The 21,098-nt window shown below is 21.5% G+C and overlaps 9 protein-coding genes across 9 annotated transcripts; 4 read left to right on the forward strand and 5 right to left on the reverse strand.

Moving 5' to 3' along the window:
• Window positions 1-4,956: 4,956 nt before the first annotated feature.
• rsc11-1 (alpha/beta hydrolase fold-1 domain-containing protein) lies at window positions 4,957-6,914 on the forward strand (the record flags this gene model as incomplete). Its single annotated transcript, XM_639915.1, has 3 exons — window positions 4,957-5,564; window positions 5,665-6,374; window positions 6,502-6,914. The coding sequence occupies 3 exons, from the start codon at window positions 4,957-4,959 to the stop codon at window positions 6,912-6,914; spliced, it is 1,731 nt and encodes a 576-aa protein (XP_645007.1).
• A 172-nt stretch (window positions 6,915-7,086) lies between these two features.
• adrm1-1 (adhesion regulating molecule family protein) lies at window positions 7,087-8,665 on the reverse strand (the record flags this gene model as incomplete). The annotated part of the gene is made up of 3 exons (XM_639916.1): window positions 7,087-7,601; window positions 8,136-8,379; window positions 8,561-8,665. The coding sequence occupies 3 exons, from the start codon at window positions 8,663-8,665 to the stop codon at window positions 7,087-7,089; spliced, it is 864 nt and encodes a 287-aa protein (XP_645008.1).
• A 529-nt stretch (window positions 8,666-9,194) lies between these two features.
• Window positions 9,195-10,586, reverse strand: DDB_G0272626 (hypothetical protein; the record flags this gene model as incomplete). Its single annotated transcript, XM_639917.1, has 2 exons — window positions 9,195-10,333; window positions 10,448-10,586. The coding sequence occupies 2 exons, from the start codon at window positions 10,584-10,586 to the stop codon at window positions 9,195-9,197; spliced, it is 1,278 nt and encodes a 425-aa protein (XP_645009.1).
• Window positions 10,587-13,011: 2,425 nt separating this feature from the next.
• Window positions 13,012-13,646, forward strand: DDB_G0272793 (hypothetical protein; the record flags this gene model as incomplete). The annotated part of the gene is made up of 2 exons (XM_639918.1): window positions 13,012-13,462; window positions 13,546-13,646. The coding sequence occupies 2 exons, from the start codon at window positions 13,012-13,014 to the stop codon at window positions 13,644-13,646; spliced, it is 552 nt and encodes a 183-aa protein (XP_645010.1).
• A 548-nt stretch (window positions 13,647-14,194) lies between these two features.
• On the forward strand, window positions 14,195-15,550 carry DDB_G0272873 (hypothetical protein; the record flags this gene model as incomplete). The annotated part of the gene is made up of 1 exon (XM_639919.1): window positions 14,195-15,550. The coding sequence occupies one exon, from the start codon at window positions 14,195-14,197 to the stop codon at window positions 15,548-15,550; it is 1,356 nt and encodes a 451-aa protein (XP_645011.1).
• A 96-nt stretch (window positions 15,551-15,646) lies between these two features.
• DDB_G0272628 (zinc-containing alcohol dehydrogenase) lies at window positions 15,647-16,766 on the reverse strand (the record flags this gene model as incomplete). Its single annotated transcript, XM_639920.1, has 2 exons — window positions 15,647-16,515; window positions 16,613-16,766. The coding sequence occupies 2 exons, from the start codon at window positions 16,764-16,766 to the stop codon at window positions 15,647-15,649; spliced, it is 1,023 nt and encodes a 340-aa protein (XP_645012.1).
• Window positions 16,767-17,460: 694 nt separating this feature from the next.
• DDB_G0272630 (hypothetical protein) lies at window positions 17,461-18,262 on the reverse strand (the record flags this gene model as incomplete). Its single annotated transcript, XM_639921.1, has 3 exons — window positions 17,461-17,748; window positions 17,848-18,037; window positions 18,120-18,262. 3 exons carry the CDS (start codon window positions 18,260-18,262, stop codon window positions 17,461-17,463), a joined length of 621 nt encoding a protein of 206 aa, XP_645013.1.
• A 668-nt stretch (window positions 18,263-18,930) lies between these two features.
• On the forward strand, window positions 18,931-19,714 carry DDB_G0272632 (hypothetical protein; the record flags this gene model as incomplete). Its single annotated transcript, XM_639922.1, has 3 exons — window positions 18,931-18,971; window positions 19,078-19,363; window positions 19,445-19,714. 3 exons carry the CDS (start codon window positions 18,931-18,933, stop codon window positions 19,712-19,714), a joined length of 597 nt encoding a protein of 198 aa, XP_645014.1.
• A 177-nt stretch (window positions 19,715-19,891) lies between these two features.
• Window positions 19,892-20,920, reverse strand: dohh-1 (PBS lyase HEAT-like repeat-containing protein; the record flags this gene model as incomplete). Its single annotated transcript, XM_639923.1, has 2 exons — window positions 19,892-20,697; window positions 20,779-20,920. 2 exons carry the CDS (start codon window positions 20,918-20,920, stop codon window positions 19,892-19,894), a joined length of 948 nt encoding a protein of 315 aa, XP_645015.1.
• Window positions 20,921-21,098: the final 178 nt, after the last annotated feature.

Consider the following 21,098-nt stretch of genomic DNA (forward strand, 5'->3'; position numbering starts at 1 on the left):
TGATGTGTTGATGTCAAATGACTAGTAATCTATAAAAATCAAAGTCCGGTTCAAATTTAAAGTCATTTTAAAAATTTAAATATTTTTCGCTAAAAATTTAAAAAAAATCGATTTTTCAAAAATGGATCGGGGTTTTTATATTTAAAAATCATTCATAAGTAAATTGTTCCTATTTCCTATAAATTTTCTATAAATTTGAGAATGTTTAAAAACATATACGTTTTTAAATCCTACGAGTAATATTCCTTTTATTTTAATGAAAAGTTATCACCTACGAAAAAACACCAAAAAACAGCGATTTTTTCAGAATTTTTTTAGGGGTCTATTTGACCCGCCAGACTACGCGCGTTGTTTCGAGGCTGTGTCAGTACATCTGGAAAGCTTACTAGGAACCGTCGGTCGAGTGAACTAAATAGGAGTAATATTTATGAAAGTTACAGTGAAATTTTGCACTTTTTTACCCCCAAAAATAGGGGGTACTTGAGAAAGTTTTTTGTAAACCAATTTTTTTTTTAACTTGCCATTTAAAAAGTAAGACATACAAAAGATAGCCCTCATTTTCAGCTATATTATATCTAAAAATCATTGGAATAAAAAAATAGTACATATTTTTTTCGAATTTTTTTCGAACCTCCAAATTGAAATTTCTCACATTAATTTTTTTTTTTTTTATATGAAAAATTTTTTGGCGCCAAAATTTTAATAAGTTTTGATCGTGACCCCCTAGGCAAAAACGGAAAAATACATTAACATCGCCAAGAATATAACTAATTACAGTTACCTCACGGTCGACTCACCATAAAACCACTGTAATCTGTAAATGAGGATCCAATGTCATATTTTTACGAACTTCCGAGTTAAATAAAAAATTGTGTTACTTGGTTGACTCTGCCGTGAGGTAACAGTAAGTGTAAAATTAAAATATCTATCTTTTAAAAAAACTTTGATTGATAAGGAACGACACCATTTAAATTTTTCGCTAAAATACACCAATTTTTGAATTTATTGGAAAATTTTCACTTTTCGTCCCCAGTCTTTATATTCACTATATGCACATAAGCTATTTGGTAAAATGTGTCAGAATATCTCTCATTGAGTCTAGTTGCTACTTTTATGGGTCTACATTCACTCAATTTCGTTAATTAAAATATCTATAAAGTTCCTTGAAAAATCCACGAAAAAACACTGTTTTTGGTGTGTCAACTTGGCGAATTTTTTAGGGGGTCCAGTACCCCCCTTTAAAATACGATCTTGTGTCAGATTATCCCAAATGCTCTGGAAAGCTTACTAGGAACCGTCGGTCGAGTGAACACGAGGGACTTTTTACTTAGCCTCCTTACACCAAAAAAAACTTGGGAAAAATGGTGATTTTTCACTTACCACCCGCCAAAGATTCGATTGAATATTTAATAAAAAAAAATTGAGTGCAAAAAGCGAAATACAGAAGTTAGATACACGATAGATCATTAACATACTCAAAAAGAATTAAATTTTAACGAGACGATTTACGCGCAGAATTTTTTTCGATTTTCCGAAAAAAAATTTCTCCATATAAAAAAATTTTTGAAAATTTTTTAAAATTTTTTTTTCAGTAATTTTAATTTTTGGTACCTTAATGACCCCGTAGATAAACCGGATCAAGTGATTTCAACTTAGAATTTAATTCTACGTCTACCATTACTCATTGGTCGAGTCACCGGTAAACCATAGATTTTTATTTTTCCTCAGATTCAGGCATCGATTCTCGTTGTTGACAAGCCTCAAAATTTACTATATCTCAATATTAATTAAAATTAACAAATACAAAAAATAAAGCTCTTTTATATGTATATTGTGGAAGTGGCTATATTCGCTCAATTTTTTTTTATTAAATATTTTTCATTTTTGCCGGAAAAAAAAAAAAAAAAAAAATTTTCAACTTTCGTCCGAAGTTCCTAAATTTTTTTCTCACTTTAAAATTTAAAAATCCAATCATACAAAAACATCATAAAAGGGTGAGGATGCTTCTTTACAATCAATGAATTCAATTCAATGTGGTGGTGGTTGTGGAAATGGAGGATTACTCGGTGGAGTTGGTGGTCTTGTTGGTGGTGTTCTTGTTGGTACTGGTGTAATCATTGGTTCTGTTTTACACGGAGTCGGTTCCATTTTAACTGGAGGTTCAAACAATTGTGGTTGTAATTAAAATTACAAACTTAAATTATAATTAAAATATTAAACCAACCAAAAATAAAACCCAATTTTTTAATTTGTAAAATAAAAAAAAAAAAAAATAGAATTATTTAATTATACTTTTTTTAAAATTATTTTTTAAATTTATTATTTTTCAAAGTTGTTCTTTATTTAAAAAATTAATAAGAGTTGTAACTTTAAATTACAAGTTTGTCTTTTAAATATAAAAAAAAAAAATCACAAAAAAAAAAAATTCCAAATTAAATTATCCCTGGATAAGAAAATTTAAATAATAATAAATTTAAAAAAAAATAAAAAAATAAAAAAAATCATTCAATCAAAAAGATTAATCATAAAGAAAATGAATTTTTATCAAAAACCTCATTAATTACTCAAAATTCTTTTTTTTTTTTTTTTTTTTTTTTTTTTTTTTTTTTTTTTTTTTTTTTTTTTTTACATTATGCTTTTGAATAGAAATCTCCGTTTGGCTGTCCTCGATATGATTATAATCTTCCATCACTCTCGATTAATATATCAAATTATTGTTTTCAAAAGATAATAAATTAACTACATCAATAAAATATATTAACCCCTTTTTAAAAAGGGGGTCCAAAAAACAAAAACAAAAATTTATATTAAATTTTATATTTGCACACAAATAAAAATAACACAGCTGTTTTTTTTTCTCTTTTTTTTTTTTTTTTTTTTTCAGACCCTGTTTGATAACGTAGTGATAAATACTTTTTTATTTATTTATTTTTTTATTAATATTCCAAAACGAACAAACAAATAATACTATTAAATAATATCAAAAAATGACAATCTTAGGTATGCTTTATTTTTTGTAAAAAAAAAAAAAAAAAAAAAAATATTTAAATTATTTGTTTTTTAAAAATTTAATAATAATTTTATATAGGTTTAATTTCATCAATTAGTAATGTTAAATCAATTTCGAAATCAAATAATTTATCATCATTATCAAATTCATTATCTTCTTTACAATCAATGAATTCAATTGAACGCCGTGGCGGCATTAGCATTAGCAATCCAGGATTTCTCGGTGGAATTGGTCGTAACCCTGGTGGTATTCTTGTTGAAACTTATGGAAGCTTGGAGGGGGTTCCATTTTAACTGGAGGTTCAAACAATTGTGGTTGTAATTAAAATTACAAAAATTAAATTATAATTTAAATATTAAACCAACCAAAAATAAATCCCAATTTTACAATTTGTAAATGAAATAAAAAAAGAGTAATCTTATCTAAATTTTTTTTTTCTAAAATTCAAATAATTATCTTTAAAATAAAATAAAAATGTAATAAATAAAAATAAAATAAAATAAAATAAAAATAGTATAAAATAAAAATAAAAAAAAAAAATAAAAATAAAATTAAAATAAAATAAAAATAAAATAAAATAAAATAATATAAAAAGAATCAATGGTATGTGATAGTGGAGGTAAGTCAGTGCTGTTCTCACTAATGGTGAATTTATTAAAATATTTTTTGTTCAATCGTTGGTGCATTAACAAAATTATTTATATTCTATCTTTTAAACTAAAATTCAAATATTTAAAAATAAAAAATTAAAAATAAAAAATTAAAAATAAAAATAAAAAAAATTCATTTGCCTGAGGGAGGAGATTGATAATTAATTATTAATAATAATAATAATAATAATAATAAATCTTTATTTTTTGGAAAATGAAAAAAAAAAAAAAAATTGTGATGGTGCGAATTCGATAACAGAGAGCACAAAATGCTGATTTTTTTTTTTTTTTTTATTATTTATAAAATTTTAAAAATAAATCAACAATAATGTAATTTTAGTTTTATATCATTGGTGCGTTTTGGTGGGTCACATTTACAAAGAGTGGGTTCACAGAAAAAAAAAAAAAAAAAATTGGTTGCATAATTAATAGTTGATCATCAAATTGATTATTATAACAATACAATTTTTTCACCCACCAATAAATCATTTTCAAAAAAAAAATTATTTTTATCCAAACCAAATATAAAAAACAAACAAAAATAAAAATAAAAAAAAAAAAATAAAAAAAAAAAAAAAAAAAAAAAAAAATTTTAGAAATCGTTCAAGAAAAAAAAAAATTTTTAAAATTAAATTAATTTAAATAAAAAAAAATAAAAAAAAAATAAAAAAAGAAATTAGAAAAAAAGAAATTAGAAAAATTTTTAAAAAAAAAAAAAACTATTTGCTATTCTTATTCAAATTTAAAATAAATAAATAAATACACACGCAATATATCTTTTTTTGTGATTTTTTTATTACTATAATTTGTTTTGTTTTTTTTTTTTTTTCCAAACATTAAAAGGAGTTATAGTTGTTAGTGGTTTTCAACATATCAATCTTGTGTGTTTTTGGAAAATAAAACTATAATTTGTAATTTACACTTTTTTTGGTTATTAAATTCTTAATAATTTTATTTATTTATTTTTTTTTTTAATAATTTTGTTTTAATAACACCACAATTTTTACCTAAATTTTTTTTTTTTTTTTTTTTTGTTTTCATTCACACCAACTCCTTATAACTTTTTTTATTTTTTTATTTTTTATTTTTTTTTTATTTTTTTTTTTTTTAAATAATTAAATTTTAGTGTGTAACATTTTTGTTTTTTTAATCTACCATCACACAATATAAATAATAATATCATAGATACAAAATATATATACACACATATACACACACTCACACACTTTATTAAATAAAAAGTAATATAATTTTTCCAGTATAAATAAAAAAAAAAGAAAAAAAAAATAAAAGAGGATGACCAAAAGTTCTTTATCAGTTTCACAAAATGGAAAAGAAAAAGAAAGCAATGGAAAATCATTAAATAAAAGTTCAAGTTCAAGTAGTAGTAATAGTTTAAATAAAAGTACAGAAAATACAAATAGTAGTAGCAGCAGTAGTAGTGGCAGTGGTTCACCAAATACAACCACTACAACCACTACTACAACCACTACATCAACAGCAAATCAACAACAACAACAACAACAACAACAACAACAACAACAACAACAACAACAACAACAACAACAACAACAACAACAACAACAACAACAACAACAACAACAACAACAACAACAACAACAACAACAACAACAACAACAACAAGAACAACAAGAACAAGAACATGAACAACAACAAAGTAATCCATCATTATTTAATTTTGGAGCACATTATGATTCATTATGTAATATGATTATTAGACCACCAAGATATACATACTCTTTAGATGATTTAGGACCAAAAGCATTCTCATTAGGACATCCATTAAAAACTTATGTTAGAAATGATTTTGAATTAATTAATCCAAGAGGTCATTCAATTCAATGTAGTCATTTTAAACAATCTGAATATTGGGAAACTGGAGAGTAAGTAAAATAAAAATAAATAAAATAAAATAAATATAGAAATCAATTTATTAATTTTTTTTTTTTTTTTTTTAATATTATTTTTAAAAAAAAAAAAAAGAAAACAACCATGTGTAATTTATTGTCATGGTAATAGTGGATGTAGGTTAGATGCAATGGAATGCGTTAGAACTTTATTACCAATGAATATAACGGTATTGGTATTTGATTTTAGTGGATCAGGATTAAGTGGTGGACAATATGTATCATTGGGATATTTTGAAAAGGAAGATGTTGGAGTGATTGTCAAACATTTAAGAGATACTGGCAAAATATCAACCATTGGATTGTGGGGTAGAAGTATGGGTGCTGTTACATCAATCCTATATGCACGTGATGATCCTTCAATTGCAGGTATGGTTTTAGATTCACCCTTTTCATCATTATATAAAGTCGCAGAGGAATTGGTACATTCCGCCGTTCAAAAATTACCAAAACTTATGATCTCATTAGGTTTGAAAATGGTTAGAGGTTCAATTAAAAAGAGGGCTCATTTCGATATAAAAGAATTGGATGTTTTAAATATTGCCGATCAAGTTTACATACCCGCTCTATTTGCTCATGGTGAATCTGATAATTTCGTACGTCCACATCATTCTGAGAAATTATTTGAAAAATATAATGGTGATAAGAATAGGTTATTATTAAAAGGTGGTCATAATAGCGAAAGACCAAATTTCTTTTTAGAATCGGTTTGTATATTCTTTCAAAATACTTTAAAACCAAATCAAGATGATTCAAATGATTCAAATGATCCTAAAGGTCCTGAAAGTATGTAATTTAATATTATTTAATATTATTATTATATTATTATTATTATTATTATTATTATTATTATTATTATTATTATTATTATTATTATTATTATTAACCATTCATTTTTTTTTTTTCATATTAGTGACAATTCATGAACTTTTTAGGAATCCAGAATTATTATTTGATGATTGTTCTGTAGAAGAACAAAAAATGTTATTTGTACTTTATCAACAACAACAACAAAAAAAGAAACAACAACAACAACAGCAACAACAACAACAACAACAACAACAGCAACAACAACAACAACAACAACAACAAACATCAACATCATTACCACCACCATCAGAAATTCAATCACCACATTTAATAGTTACAGAACCTTCAATTTATTCATCTAAAGGTAATGGCCCTTTACCTCCACCCGCATCTAATCCAACACCACAACAACTTCAACAAAATGATTTTTCTTTTGTACAAAATAGTTTAGAAAATAATAATAATATTAATAATAATAATAATACTGATAATTTTAATAATGAAAATATAAAATAAGAATACTAAAAAAAAAAAAATATGTAACATCAACAACCACCTTCCTTTGTGTAAATATATTATAGTAAACAAATAGAAAAAAAAAAAAGAGTTTTAATATAAAACCCAAATAAATTAGAATTTATTATTCTTTTTTTTTTTTTTTTATTTTTGATAATACAATTTTAATTAATTATTTATTATTTTTCTTTTTATTTGTACCTTCTTGAATATTTGTTAAGAAACCCTCAACACCTCTTTGAGAAGCAATTGATGGTTCATAACCTAAAAGAGAGACAATTTCAGGACCATGACCTTCATGAATTGCATAATCTAAGGTTTCAATTGATTGTAAAAATTGAGCAGAATGTAAAACTTCATTAATCATATTCTCATCCTTTTGATATTCCTCTGGTAAATATTGAATTAAATCTTTTTTAATCTCTGGATTCTCTCTTAAGAATGGTATTAAATTCTCTGCTGTCAATATTTTACCCAATGTAATTTGTGGTTGTTTTGGTTGTGTTGGTAAATTTGAAAAAAGATCTTTAATAAAATCTAAATTGGTTGCTGATGGTGGTGGAGTTGTAGTTGGTTTTGGTTGACTTAGTGAAACTTCATTTATTGTTGGGTTTTTAGGTGGTTCTTGTTTTATTGTTGTTGTTGGTGGTGGTGTATCAACTACCATTTCTTCATCATCATCATCATCTAAAAAAAGGAAAAGAAAAAGAAAAAGAAAAGTGCATTAAAAAAAAAAAAAAGAATAAAATAAAACCAAAAAAAAAAGATTCATTAGTACTTTCAATAATAAGAGTATAAAACAAATTAAAAGTTCTTGATTTTTTATATAAAAATAATAAAAGGTGGGTCTATTAACATTATTTAGTTATATGATTTTTTATTTTTTTTTCCATTATTGTCACTGTTGTTCCATTTGTTTTCATCTTTATTATTACTATTTATAAATTTTGTTTTATTTTTATTATTATTATTATTATTATTTTTATTTTATTTTATTTTATTTAATTTTTCACATATTTCATTTTATTTTATATTATTTACAAGTCTATTAAAAGAATATATTTATAAGTGTTGTAAGTATTTGAGTGCTATTATTATCGTTTATGTATATTCACACCTTCATAGAAACAAAAAATAATAAACAAAAAAAACAAAAAAAAAAAAATGTATATAAAAATAAAACACCAATAAATAAATTAATTAATTTAAAAAAAAAATTACCTGGAATATATGATTCAATAACTTTAAGTGCTTTTTCAATTTTAGCATCACCTTCTACATTTGCTTCTTGTAACCAATAGAATTCCTTTTGATCTGAACCTGAAAAGTTTAAGTAATACATTCTACCAGTTTTACATGCAGGTACTTTGATAAATTTTGATTCACCTGGTGCAAAATAAAATTCATCTTCATATGCTGATGAATCTCTTGGTCTCCATTGAACACATGTTAATCCTTCTGGTGTCTATATATAAATTATTATTTAAATAAATAATTAAAAAATGTTAATAAATATGCATTTTATTTTATTATATTATTATATGTTATGTTATATTATATTTTATTTATTTTATTTTATTTTATTTTATTGTATTATATTGTGTTGCTTTTTTTTTTTTTTTTTTTTTTCTCTTTAAAAAACATACAACACCAAATTTTAAGTAACCCTTTCTTGAATCTGATGTTACTGTTGTACCTGTTAATTTAGCTTTACCAGCTTTAAATTCTACGTCTTGTGGTGGTCTATTCATTTTTTAAAAATTTTATAATTTGGTGAGAAAAAAAATAAAAAAAAAAAAAGAAATTTTGATCTTCACAACAAATTTTTTTTTTTTTAATTTAAAAATTTTTATTTTTTTTTATTTTTATTTTTTTTTTTATTTATATTTTTTTTTTTTTTATTTTCCAATTTTTTTTTTTTTTTTTTTTTTTCTAATTTTGGAACTGACCAAAATATAAATGAATATATTTTAAGTTATAAAAAAAAAAAAGAAAATATTTTTTGAAATCATAACTATTTTTTTTTAAATAAAACAAAATATAACTTTTGGTCAAAATATTTTTTCACAAAAAAAAAATTATTAAAAAGTCAAGATACACCCATCACCTTTTTTTTTTTTTTTTTTTTTTATTTTTTTTTTTTTTTTTTTTTCAACAAACAAAACCATAAATAAATATAAAATATAATATAATAATCACCAAGTATATATTTAATTTTTTTTTTTTTCTTTTTTTTTTTAAAAAATTCATTTAATGAAAAAAAAAAATTTTGTTTTTTATTTATTCCAAATAATTAATATTAAATTTTGAATTATAATTTTGTACATTTTTGGTTGTTGGTGAACTATTTAATTGAAAAACATTACCTTTAGTTCTATATTCATTCTCCACCAACTTAATTCTTTTTTTTTTTGCAATTGATACTAAAGCCGTATACATTGAACTATTATAATAATTATAATTATAATTATTATTCAAATTATTACTATTGAAATTATTATTATTATTATTATTATTATTATAATTATTATTATTATTATTATTATTATTATTATTATTATTATTATTATTTTTATTATTATTATTATTATTATTATTATTATTATTATTATTATTATTATTATTATTATTATTATTATTATTATTATTATTATTATTATTATTATAATTATTATTTATTAAAAATTGACTTGAAAAATTTGGAGAGTTAGTAGTTGAAGAATTTAAAGAGTTTGAAGGAGAAGTATTTGCAGATGATGAAATGAGTTGTAAAGACTGACAATTGGTATTACTATCGATATTGAAAATTGGTACAACTATATTATAAATTTGAGAAGTAGTTATTATATTATGATTTATATCTATTTTATAATTATTATTATTATTATTTTGGTTAATATTTTGATTGTCAAAATGATTTATATAACCGGGATTTAAATCAATAAATTTTAAGTATAAATTTATGAAATCATTGTAATTTCTAATTCTTATTGGTTGGAAATTATTATATAATGTTTTAATTGAACTTGGAACTAATTCAATTACCATTGAACACATTCTATATTTAATTGAGGTTAAAATGGATTCATCATCTTTTAAATAATGTCGAAATAAAAGTTCAGTACCACATTTTGAGTTTGGATCTAATTGAATTGAAAATTCCCATAATTTAAAATTACGACCATTTTTTTGAAGTGTTAAAGTTCTTTTTGTTACTTTTGAATTCCAAACACATTGGAAAAGGTTTCTTATATTTTCATTGTGTTTTTCATTATTTTCAATAAGTAAATAATTGTAATCTGTTGGAAAATTGGTTTTCAATTGTTTCTCTTCACCATTTTGTTTCCAATTTCCTGATGTATCATTTAATTTTCTTTTTTTCTTTTTTTCATTAACAATAACAAATTGAACTGATCCATCTGATAATAAAAAAAAAAAAAAAAAAAATTAAAATTAAAAAATTAAAAAATTATTATTTATTAATTTATTTTTATATTTATTTTTTATAAATATATTATTAAATTTATACAAACTTTCACAAGTTAATAATGATTCATTTTCAGTAACTTCTTTAATTAAATTTCCATCAACAAGAATTTTAAAACTTTCTCCTAATAAATAATGAGAAATTAATACTAAAAAAAATTCTTCATCAGGTGATCTATGGTCCATTTTAATTTTTATATTTTTATATATTAATTTATATTTTGTTTTTTTATTTGTTTTAATATATTTTAAAAAAAAAGTTAAGAGTGAAAAATAATTGATTGGAAAAAAAAAAAAAAAAAAAAAAAAAAAAGAAAAATATAATTAAAAATATAATAAAATAATTTCCTATTTTTGGTACCACATTTTTTATTGTATTAAATTAACTGAAAGGAAATATTATATTTTCAAAAAAAAAAAAAAAAAAAAATATATATTAAAAAAAAAATAATAAAAAAAAAATTAAATTTAATGATTAATGGAAATGTGTGAAAAAATTATAAATTATGGAATTAAATTAGGATGCTAAAAAAAATTACTATGTGATGTTTTTTATGTCAATGAATTTTTTATTAAATACCACCCATAAAAACATCAACCAAACAGATTTAATGATTGTGTCTTTTCATTGTCAAAGAGATGAAAAACAAAAATATATATACATTTGGTTTTTACAAAACCCACACCCACACCAATTTTTTTTTTTTTTTTTTTTTTTTTTTTTTTTTTTTTTTTTTTTACAATTTTTTAAACCCTGTGTGGTATTGAAAAGAATTTGTATCCATAATGGTGGGTGCAAAATTCAAGATAAAACAATTTTAAATAAAAAAAATAAAAAATAAAAAGAAATATTTTTTATAATATTATAATTTAATTTTTATAAAAAAATAAAAAAAATGTAAATTAAATAATTATTATTTAAATATGATTAATAGCTTTATAATTTATTTAATTTAATTTAATTTAATATAATTTTAATTTATTATGTTTGAAATATTTCATTAATTTCTTCTTTGTTTCCATTTACTATGAGCGAGGCAATATTTGCATGAATATTACCAATTTCTTTTGATATTTCTTTATTTTCAACTTCAACATTAAATGTTAGAATCTGAAAGATTTGATAATGATTTAATATTGATAAAGTTTGAACCGAGTGTGATAATGGAATACTTTCTGAGTTTAATTAAATATTATAATGGTGTAATAGTAAATCTGTTTCTGAACGTGGTACGAATTAATGGTGAATTACTTTAATATTTTAAATAGAAGATATTCAACTGATGATGGTGTTGTGAATGGAGTTATTTGGTGGTTAAAATTTGTTAATGAAAGGTAGGTTATAATTTTATGAAGATCTTCATAAAACTCTTTCGCCTTGGTGCATTTACTTTCGAAAAAGAAAAGATTGAAAAGACTTTTTATTCTGTTCGGTAGGGTTTATATTATTTGGCACCATTGGTGGGTTTTTGAGAGGTATGTTGACATACCTATCTGATGATTTCAACAATTAATTCTTTCCCCTTTTCATAGACTTCTTTAGTTTTCTTACAGTTTTCAATTGTATATTCTAAGTTTTTATTGAATCTTTTGTGAATAAAATTTATTGCTTCATAAGCTGCCACAGCACCTGGAGCAATTCCGATTTTTTTTCCCTTTTGTAGAAGCTTCCCAATGGAAACCACCACGCCTATCATCTTGAATATTGAGAAAAAAAAAAAAAAAAAAAAAAAAAAAGATAACTATTTATTTGGTCAAAAAAAAAAAAAAAAATTTTTAAAAAAAAAATATTAAAAAAAAAAAAAGATTTATGATTAAAAAAATAAAAATAATGTTTATTTAACAAATCAGATCATAAATTTGCATTTTTTTTTTTTTTTTTTTTTATTTTTATCTAACAAATTTATTAAATAATTTTACCACAACATTATTTTTAAGTTTGGATGTTAAAAAAAAAAAAAAAATGCAATTTGAAGTTCTAGATCTGTTTTTAATTTAAATTACAAATAAAGAATAAAAGATAGTAATAATAATAACTACTCGAGTAGTTTTTATTATTACTATCTTTTTTCTTCTCTAAAACTTTTAATTACTTTAAAGAAACATTTAGACTTATTAAGAGAATTTTAATATAAGTAACAGTAAAATTACTCAAAAAAATGAGTTATTCTTATTTCAAAACTCTTTACAAAAAAAAATGTTGTCATACACCTGAATATTTGATCAATTTTATTTATAATCCCGAAAAAAAACTATTTTTTTTTTTTTTTCAAAGTTTTTTTTGGATATTTTTTAGATTTTTAAAATAAAATAAAACTTCGTCAACTGAATTTATAAAAAAATTAATTTGATTGCAATAATTTTTTAGATTTACAAACTAAAAAAAAAAAAAATTAAAAAAAAAAAAAAAAATAAAAATAATATAAAATATAACAAAATTCAAGAAATGAATAAATTTTTCATTATTTATTTTATTTTTAAAAAATGATATTGCAAAATCAGTGACTTATTTAGGTAAATATATTTTATATGATTTTATTATAATTTAAATTATGATTCCAATTATAATAATAATAACAAAAAACTTTTTTTTAATTTATATTTTAAAGATATGACACCATATGAAAAACATGATTGTTCAGGAGATGAAACATCAGGTAATGGTTATTCGCTAATTGTTAATGAATGTTTTGCATTTGATAGACAATTTTTTATGGTTGAATTTAACCATGATCATTCAAATGCAACTATTAATCAATATCATGATAATAAATGTTCAAAAATTGTTAATGAAACTGATAAAACTTTTGAAATTAATGAATGTTATCAAGCACCTAATTATGTTTGGAATAGTGGTGCAGAAGCAAATAACTTTGTCAAAATTTCAATCTCTACAAACCCAAATTATATTCCACAATATGGTCACAGACAAACTACATTTCCAGGCGATATAAACTGTCAATCAAATCCATGGTTTTATTGGTATGCAACTAATGAAACAAAATTAAATTATGATGAAGAAGTTATAATTTTTTTTTGTATTGATAATCAACCATATAAAAGTAAATTTTTTTTTTTTTTTTTTTTTTTTTTGAACAAATTATTAAAACCTAATTTTTTTTTTTTTTTTTTTTTTTTTGTTTAGCTCTTTGTAATCCATGTTGTGAAACAGATTATTCTAGTCTCTCATGTGTTTCATCAGGTGATGTTAAAGATCCTTTTGGAACTGTTGAAGAAACATGTTAAAATAAATCAAATTGAAAACAAGTCATTTTTAATGTTTTTTTAAATTTAAACAATCACTTTTATTTTTTTTTTTATTTTTCATTTTTTTTTTGTAAATGTTTTTATTTGATTTATTACATTAACAAATACTATCATTTAATTTTTATTTTAAATCAATGAATTATTTTTTTATTTGTTTTTTAAAATTTAATGACTATCATTAGAGTAAATTTCTTATTTCTGGCTCAATGTGCTAAACAAAAAAAAAAAAAATAAAAAATAATATAAAAAAAAACAAAACTAAGATAAAATGATTAAAAAAAAAAAAATAGTGAAAAAAAGTGTAAACTCTATGTAAAAAAAAAAAAAAAAAAATTGTATTAAGATAAAGTGATTAAAAAATAAAAATAATAATAAAAAAAAAAAAAAACAAATCAAATTTTAAGAAATTTCAGTTCTTCCTGTTTTTTTTTTTAAAAAAAAAAAACCGATTTGTGATTAAATTTCAAATTTTTTTTTTTTTAATCATTTAAAAAAGATATCGAAAAAGATAATTTTTTTTTTTTTTTATGACAATAATAACTTTACCATTATACATCCAAAAGTTTATAATTAGGTTGATTAGCCATAATATCGATTGTCAAAATCGATTAATAGATATTTGTAGTAGTGGCAGTAGTAGTAGTGTTACTAGTGGATATAGAAAAAATGAAAAAAGAATAAAAACTTTAATTTTAAATATGTCATTAGTTTCAAGAGAATGGTTTAAAACCTTATCAAATTTTTTAACAGTATCAGTCGATTTCAACTATAATGATCAAGACCAAGATCAACAACAACATTATTCAATAATAAAAAAAGAAAATATTGAAACATTAAAACTGCATTATGATCACAAAGAGAAATCATTTTACAAATTAAAATCAAATGGTTGCAAATATATAAAAATAGAATTAGAAGAAGTAAATAACAAAATAATGAAATTATCAAAATTACATCAACAAGGTAAAGGTAATTTTAAAAACTTTATATTAAGAAATGTAAATTACCAAAATGAATTTGAAATAATTGATTCGTTATATCAATGTGAACAAACAAATTTAATTGATATTTGTGAATTTTCATTGGTTAGAGATTCTATACAACAACAAGGAGAAAATAATAATAATAATAATAATAATAATAATAAAAACAATGTTGAAAAATTGAAAAAAAGAGTGAAAAACATAGAAACCTTAATAATTGATAATTATGCTGGTGGAGATTTTTTCTTTGAAATCACTAAACATTGGTCAAACTCAATTAAAAAATTAATAGTAGTATCAAAAGCTTTTTTTTATCCACTTTTTCAATTATTTTTAGATGGTAAATCTAATTATTTACCAAATTTAAAATCATTAGATGTAGGTCCAATCTATCCAATTCAACTAAAACAAATTTTATTATTTGGAGAAAATATAGATTGTCTTTACTTTAAAACTTGTTTTATTTGTTTAATTAATAACCTAATTTCACCCAATCTAAGATCAATTAAAGATGAACGTGGGGATAAAATATTTGGCAATTGCAAATTCTGTCAAAAATATTATAATATTAGTCATGAAATTAATAATAATAATAATAATAATAATAATAATAATAATAATAATAATAATAATAATTATGAATTTGAAGAAATTTTTAAAAGAAATTATAATATTAAGAAATTAGTTTTTTATGATAAATGTATATATCAAGATTTAACAAAAACAATAAAGGATTTAACAGACTCAGAAATTGAAATTTTTATTTCATTCTTATCTCTGTTTAAAAAATTGAAAACATTTGAAACAAATATACCATCTTTTGAATTATTTGATGAAATTATAAAAAAAAATAAAACAATTACACATTTAAAATATTTAGGAAATCAATATGCTGATTAAAATCAATTAAATTAAAAAATAAAAATATATTTATAATAAAGATTCTTTTTTTTTTTTTTTTTTTTACAATCAATTATTTATTATTATTACTATTTTTTATAATAATTTAATAACATGTCTAAATTTTGCTTGACCAATATTTTCAAAAGCTTCATTTGCTTTTTCCAATGGGAAAGTATTTACTAATGATTTAATATTATTATTACGAGCAAAATTTAAAGTATCAAGAGAATCACGATTATCACCAGAAGCCCAACCAACGATTGATTTAGAACCACCAATCATTGTCAATGAATCTGCATGGAATGGTTCATGGAAAGCAGCCAAAATCACCAATTTACCATTTATACCTAAAGACTCTAATAAACCTTGAACAGTTGATGCAATTGGTGCAGTTGCTAAAATACATTTAACTGAACCAATTGATTGAATCTCTTGAATGTAATTATCCTTTGACATATCAACATAATAATCTGCACCCAATTCTTTTGAGAGTTGTTCTTTTGAATTACCACTTGACATTGCAATCACTTGGTAACCCATTTTCTTACAGAATTGAATTGCATAATGACCTAAACCACCAATACCTGTAACACCAACCAATGAACCTACTTTAATGTCTTGATGTCTAAATGAATTATAAACTGTTACACCTGCACATAACAATGGTGCAGCTTCAAGTGGGTCCATTCCTTTTGGTATTTTAACAAGTGCACTAATTGGTGCAATCATATACTCTGCATAACCACCATCATAAGTAACACCACAAGTGTTTACTTTCTTACAATGTTTCCATTCATTCTCTAAACATGTTTCACATTTACCACATTGATTACCACCAAACCAACCAACACCTACAAATTCACCAATTTTATATTCTTCATTACAAACACCTTCTCCTAATTTATCAATTTCACCTACAACCTCATGTCCTGGAACTCTTGGAAATGAATTACCCATTACACCTATTAAATTTAATTATTAATAATTAATTTTTTTTTTTTTTTTTTTTTTTTTTTTTTTTTTTTTTTTTTTTTTTTTTTTTTTTATATAATAATTTACCATGTTTACAAACATTTTCACCTTGACAAACACCACAGGCGTGAACTTTAATTCTAATCCAACCTTGAGTTGGTTCTGGGATTGGTAACTCAATAATCTCTATTTTACCATTCTTCTGTGTAAATGCTGCTGCTTTCATTGTTGTTTTTGTCATTTTATTTATATATATTTGTATTAATACAATTAATTTTTATTTTTTAGCTATTTTTTTTTTTTTTGATCAATGAAATATCTTCTACTTATATTTTTTGATTAAAAAAAAAAAAATTTCATATTTTCATTTTTTTTTATTTTTTTTATTTTTTTAATTTTAATACAACCAACCTAATTTAAAATTTCGTTAAACCCACGTCCAAATTACAAAAAAGATTTTTTTAAATATTGACTTTTTATTATTTTTAGTCTGAAATCATTTTTTAATTTGAAATCATGCATTGCGATAAAAAAAAAAATAATAAAAAAAAAAAATTTGATAATGTCGGTATTGATGTTGTACAAATTCCAGAACAAATTATAAAAAATATAATTAGTTTTTTTATATTTAGACCAATTAAATAGATGACAAGTAATTATTGTTGATAAAAAAAAAAAAAAAAAAAAAAAAAAATAGAAAAGAAAATAACTATTATAAATAATTTCTTGTTTTACCTTGAATGATAAAAAAAAGAATTTAATACATTATAACAAAAAACAAATAATAAAAATGAAAAATAAAATAAAAAAAGGGGGATGAGAAATAAATTATTTTAATATATTTATTTATTTATTTATTTACATTACTATTGGTTTTATATTTATTTTTATTTTTTTTATTTTTATTTATTTTTTTTTTTTTTTGAACAAAAATTTTATTTATGATCATGGTGATGATGAGAATGATTAGATTGATTTTCTTTACTTGTATCAGTATTTAAACCAGCGAATGCTTCATTTAAATCATATTTTAAAATTTCTAACTTTTCATTGATAGTATCTATACAATCATTAATCTTTAATCTATTTTCATTAATTTGACTTTCACATTTTTCAATATGTTCATAGAAACAACTACCTGCTGCTGGTTTTTCATTTGGTTTATTTGATGTTAATTGTTGGCTATTATCAATCTCTACTTTTAAAACTTGATTTTGTGCTGTCTAAATAAAAATAACAAATCATAAAAAAAATGTTTAGAAATAATAAAAATAAAATTAAAAAAAACAAAAATAAACTTTAACTATTATTTTTATACCTACTAATATAAACTTTGTTTTTTCATTCTCTCTAACTTCAGATATAATCTTTGACCATTCAGGATTTGTTGTTGATAATGATTCTTGTATTTGAATAATCTCTTCACCTATACTTGATAATTGAGTTGTAATTGATTGACAACCTTTATTGTATTCTTCAATATTTTGATCTTTTAAAAATTTTTTAAAATTACTAATTGTAAAATGAAATTGTTTTTTAAAAAAAAAAAATTAGTGCATATTAAAATTTTGAAAAAAAAAAAAAAAAAAAATACCTTGTAAATTGATTTGAAATAAGTACTCTTTGTTCTTGTAAATTAAAAAATAAAGCAAGTTTATCAGTTGGTGTTGTACTTTCTAAAAGTTGAGTAAACTCTTTTTTTTTGTCTTTAGATAAATTTATTTCAATATCCTCCATTTGACTTTTTCTTTGATTTTTTTTTTTTTTTGATTGAATTCAATAAAATTAAAATTAAAATGAAAAAAAAAAAAAAAAAAAAAATGAAATTAAAAAAAAAAAAAAAAAAAAAAAAAAAAAAAAATTGATTTGTTTAAAATTAAAAACAATAATATAATAAGATAAATAATATCATATATCCATTTTAATTATTACCAGTAATTTTCTCTTGAAAAAAAAAAGATATTAATTTTTTTTTTTTATTAAAGGGTGAAAAAAAAAAAAAAAAAAAAAAAAAAAAAAGAAAAACAAAATTAAAAAATCAAAATGTAAGAATGTTATCCCATAATATATATATATTGTTCGAGAAAATTTTTAAAAAAATATCTTTTATTAATTTTTATTCGAAGGGTGTTCTTTTTTTTTGTGAATAGTTAAATTGTCACCACTAAATTTTCAAAAATAGAAATTTCAAAAATATCTATTTTTTAAAATTTAATGTGGTGATTGTATCGATTATATTATGTGTCAGAAGCTTTTTGTAAGGTTGCACAAATTTTATTTATTAAAACTGGTGTTTATTTTTAAAAAATTATAAATAGAAAATTTTTTTTTTTTTATTTTCATTAAAACAAAAAATTATTAATTAAACAAAACAAACAAACAAAAAACTAAACTAAATATTTGAAATGTCAACATCATCAGTCCCAAGTTTAACTTATTTCCAAGGGTAAATTTTAAAATTATATAAAAATAGAGTAAAAATAAAAATAAAAATAAAAATAAAAATAAAAATAAAATAAATTATTAATTATTATTATTTTAAAAAATTATAGTCGTGGATTAGGTCAATTCTCTCGTGTTTTATTAAGTTATCTTGGAATTCCATATGAAAATATTACAGTTACTGAAATTTCAGATGCCCTTCGTGCAACTCTTCCATATGGTCAATTACCAATTTATCGTGATGGTGATTTTGTTCTTACACAATCATCTACCATTGCAAGATACATTGCCAAAAAACACAACTTTATGGGTAAAAATCTTGAAGAAGAATTTTTAGTTGATCAAATTGTTACTGCAATTCACGCTGATATTTTCCCAGCTTTTAATAATCCAGTTGTAAGTTTTTTTTTTTTTTTTTTTTTTATTAAAAAAAATAAATATTAATACTAACAAATAAAACTATTCAAAATTTTTTAGCCAGAAAAACTCCAAAAACTTTATGAAAAATACTTTGGTTCATTTGAAAAGAAATTACAAGAAACTGGATTCTTAGTTGGATCATCAGTTACATTAGCTGATTTATATGTTTATGTTGGTTTTGATTACATTAGATTCAGAGGGGAAGCAGCCTTATCCAGTGAATTATCAGATGAAAAGTATCCAAAAATCGCTGAATTAAAGAAATTTTTTGAATCAAATGAAGGTGTAGCAAAATATATTAAAGAAAGACCAGAAACTAAATTTTAAACTGTTTTCATCACCATTATAAAAAAAAAAAAAAAAAAAAAAAAAAATAATTTTAAATTATTATTATTTTTTAAATAAATAAATAAATAAATTTATATATATTATATTTTAAATTTTTTTTTTTTTTTATATATTTTATATTTTATATTTTATATTTTATATTTTATTTTAAAAAATTTATTTTTGTTGTTGGTCAACCAAATTCTTTTCTAATAAAATTTTAATACCATCAGCATATTGAAAAGATTCAGTATTATTAAAATATTCAGTTACATCTAAAGCTACAGCACAAGATTCACTAACGATTGGTTCTTTATCTTGTAATAATTTCTCTAATAATGGGATAGTTTCAGTTGAAGCGATTGCGCCCAAAGCTTCAGCAGCTTCATGACGTACCATTGCATTTTCAGATTCATCTAAAACACAAGTTGTTAATGGATCAATAGCTACACGATGTTGTAATTGACCTAAAACAAAGGCAACCTCATGTCTGAGTAAAGCTGAAGATTGATCTTTTAAACCATCGCATAAGGCGAGAACAGATTGTTCATCACCAATATCACGTAATGAAAATAATGCTCTATAACGATTGAAAATATCTAAATTTGAATCTAAAAATTTTGATCTTAATTCGTCTCTGCTAACAGATCCTTTTTTAAGTGGTGGAGCTGGGTCTACTGACATATACATTTTATCCTCTTCTGTTTCTGGTTTATTCTTTTCATACCATTCAACTCTTGATAATGCCAATTGACAAGTTTCACTAACCTCTCTAACTGGATCATTTGAATACTCTTTCAATGTTTTATGAGCACTTTCACTACCAATTGCTCCTAATGCCTCTGCTGCTTCATGACGTACCATTGGATGTTCATCACTATTCTTTACTAAATCAATTAAAACTTTTAATGCATATTCATCTTCCATTTGTCCTAAACAATATGCAATTTCATGTCTTAATAATGCTGATTTATCATTTAATGCTAAAAATTATAATTAATTAATTAAATTAATATTAATATTAATATTATTTATTCATTTATTTATATTTAATAAAACCTTACCACTAGCCATAGCATCAATACATAATGGTCCATTTAAATTTCTTAATGTAAATAATGATCTAAATCTTTTAGCAATTGGTTGTGAAACATCTGTTAATGTTTCTTTTAATCCATTTACAATTTCTTCAGTAACAACAACCATGGTTATTTATTTATATATATTTTTAGATTGATTAAAAGAGTGTTATTAATTTCACAACCCATAAAAAAAAAAAAAAAAAAAAAAAAAAATGGGAAAAATGAGAAAAAAATTGAAAAAAACGAAATAATCGTTTTTTTCAAAACTTTTTTTTTTTTTTTTCAAAAATATCGGATATGAA

This window comes from Dictyostelium discoideum (assembly GCF_000004695.1).
Source record: "Dictyostelium discoideum AX4 chromosome 2 chromosome, whole genome shotgun sequence".
Classification (NCBI taxonomy): Eukaryota; Evosea; class Eumycetozoa; order Dictyosteliales; family Dictyosteliaceae; genus Dictyostelium; species Dictyostelium discoideum.